A 2,958-nucleotide genomic window follows, 5' to 3' on the forward strand; every position below is an offset into this window, starting at 1 on the left:
AGAATTTAGAAATAAGTTGAATATAAAAGGTTGCCAAATAAACAAAGAAGTGGAAGGTTTAGAAAGGAAAAAATCTTCCATAGAGGAAAAGGTTGGGATATCACTTAGGTCAAAAGTGACCCAATAAAAAACATTCCTTAATGCGGTCGTCATTGACAAATTTGTGTCAAACGTACCAGGAACGCGAATGTTGTTGGGAAATTTTCCATCTAATATTAAATTAGCGGATCCCAAATATAATATTCCACAAAGAGTGGATTTATTACTATCTAATCAATTTGTGTTTGATCTGATTTGCGATGGGCAAATAATTGATAAAAAGACAAATACAAAGCTACGTAACACGAAGTTAGGTTGGGTAGCATATGGACTGATGACAGCAAATGGTTCCAAACCAGAATCAAGTGTGGTCAGAACAATTCAAACATCTTGTGATGAATTGTTACAAAAGTTTTGGGAATTGGAAGAGGTTCCAAAAGTGAATAAACTCACAGTTGCGGAAAAGCAATGTGAGCAACAATTTGAAGAAAATTTTAAAAGACTTACAGATGGTAAGTTTGAAGTTAAACTTCCATTTAAAGATGAACAGAATAAATTGGGTAATTCTACCATAATAGCTAAAAGAAGGTTCTTTGCTCTAGAAAGAAAATTAGAGAAAAACAAAGAACTTAGATTGGAATATAATGAATTTCTTAAAAAATATTTGGAAATGGGTCATATGGAATTGATAAATAATAATTCGTTTATGAATAGTGGGTATTATTTACCACATCATTGTGTACTTAGGCCAGAGAGTACAACAACTAAGTTAATAGTTGTATTTGATGCGTCTTGTAAGACAACAACTAATATTTCGCTAAATGATATCTTACATACTGGTCCTAGGCTGCAAGAAGATCTTTTTAATATTTTATTAAGATTTAGAAAACATCGTTATGTTTTTTCAGCTGACATTGAAAAAATATATAGACAAATCTGGATTACTGAAGCTGACAGAAAATATCAGTTAATATTTTGGCGCTGGAATCCAGATGAAACTATTAAAACATATGCTCTTAAAACTGTTACATATGGAACAGCTTCGGCTCCATATTTAGCAGTAAAATGTTTACAAAAAATTGCAGATTGTAAAGAAGACAATTTTCCAATTGAATCAGACGTAATTAGGAATGATTTTTACATGGACGATTTGATGACTGGAGCAGATTGTATAGAATCATTAAAACGAGTTAGAGAAAATATTGACAATATATTGATGGATTTCGGTATGCCTTTAAAGAAATGGTGTACTAATGAAAAAGTATTGCTCCAAGGTATTGATCCCAGTTATATAGAAAATGATTTAAATATAGAATCAAATAATTTGAAGTCTGTTAAAACATTGGGGATTGTATGGAACCCAAAAACAGACAGATTTAGTTTGAAATGTAAATTGGAATTTCAGAATAAAATTTAAAAACGCACAATTTTAAGCGAAGTTGCTAAGTTATTTGACCCACTAGGTTTAATAGGACCAGTAACGGTAAAAACAAAGATGCTGCTCCAAGATTTATGGAAGTTAAAACTTGATTGGGACGATAAAATTCCAGAGCAAATGACTGAAAATTGGCTTAAAATTAAAGATAATTTCAAATTTCTGAATGAAGTAAACGTTGCAAGACATATTATTTGTGTCAAACCAACACAAATAGAACTTCATGGATTTTGTGATGCATCCATGAAGGCATATGGGGCAGCTGTCTATGTGAAGTCCATAGACAGCAATGGGATAGTTTACTGTCATTTAGCTGCATCTAAATCAAGAATAGCTCCTATTAAAATTATTTCACTGCCAAGATTGGAATTATGTGCAGGTGTGTTATTAGTTGAGCTAATAAAAGTAGTAATCGATAGCTTGAAGATAAAATTCAATGAAGTTTTCTACTACAGTGATTCATCAATAGTTTTGAGCTGGCTTAGATTAGATTCGGCACGTTTGCAGATATTTGTTTCAAATAGAGTAAGCTTTATACAGGAAAATAGTAATATAAATAGATGGAAACATGTCAGCTCAGAAGATAATCCAGCAGATCTTATTTCAAGAGGATTATTGGTTGAAGAAATAGTACAAAATAAATTTTGGTTTAATGGTCCTAAATTCTTATTAATGAAAGAACCATATATTTCAAGGATGTTAGAAAAGTGTGAGATACCAGAAATAAAAAAGCCTGCAAAGGTTATTATAGTGAGAGAGAGTAATGATATTTTTGGTAAAATAAATCATAGGAATAATTTTAATGTTTTGCAAAATATAGTGGCGTATGTACATAAATTTATTCATGTGATTAGAAAAAGGGATAAAAAGCATTTCATTTATTTCAGGAAACTTGCTTTAAAAACAATTGTAAAGAATATTCAGGAGAAACATTTTTCGGATGATCTTAAATGTTTAAAATCTGATAAAAAAATTGGCAAAATCGTCGAATTTGATAACATTATACCCGTTTGTGGATAATGAAGGGTTAATTAGAGTAGGTGGAATACTAGAAAACAGTGGTTTATTGTATGAGGCAAAACATCCAATTCTTCTTCCTTATAAAAATGACATAGTAAAATTATTGATAGAAGATTTACATAGGAAACATTTGCATGTAGGTCCTCAAGGATTACTAGCTATACTAAGACAACAATTTTGGCCACTAAAAGGTCGCCAATTAGTAAAAAATGTGATAAACAATTGTTATAGGTGTTTCAGATTAAATCCTAGACAGTTACATCAGTTAATGGGTAACTTACCAGAGGATCGGGTTATTAGAACACGTCCATTTCTGAATGTAGGAATTGATTTTCTTGGGCCTATAACAATCCATGATAAGGTCAGAGGAAAGAAAACAGACAAATCGTATGTATGCGTATTTGTTTGTTTTGCGACTAAAGCTGTTCATTTGGAAGTCGTATCTGATTTAACTTCCGCTGCAT

At 31.3% G+C, this 2,958-nt stretch overlaps 1 protein-coding gene across 1 annotated transcript; it reads left to right on the forward strand.

Annotated features, from left to right (window-relative positions):
- Window positions 1–373: 373 nt before the first annotated feature.
- On the forward strand, window positions 374–1,456 carry LOC124418574. The gene has a single exon (XM_046945264.1). The coding sequence runs from the start codon at window positions 374–376 to the stop codon at window positions 1,454–1,456; it is 1,083 nt and encodes a 360-aa protein (XP_046801220.1).
- Window positions 1,457–2,958: the final 1,502 nt, after the last annotated feature.

The sequence above is a fragment of the Lucilia cuprina genome, chromosome X (genome assembly GCF_022045245.1).
Source record: "Lucilia cuprina isolate Lc7/37 chromosome X, ASM2204524v1, whole genome shotgun sequence".
Lineage (NCBI taxonomy): Eukaryota > Metazoa > Arthropoda > Insecta > Diptera > Calliphoridae > Lucilia > Lucilia cuprina.

Excerpts from the sequence above, each read along its gene's own strand:
- LOC124418574 (XM_046945264.1), top strand. The coding sequence starts at position 374 with ATGACAGCAAATGGTTCCAAACCAGAATCAAGTGTGGTCAGAACAATT.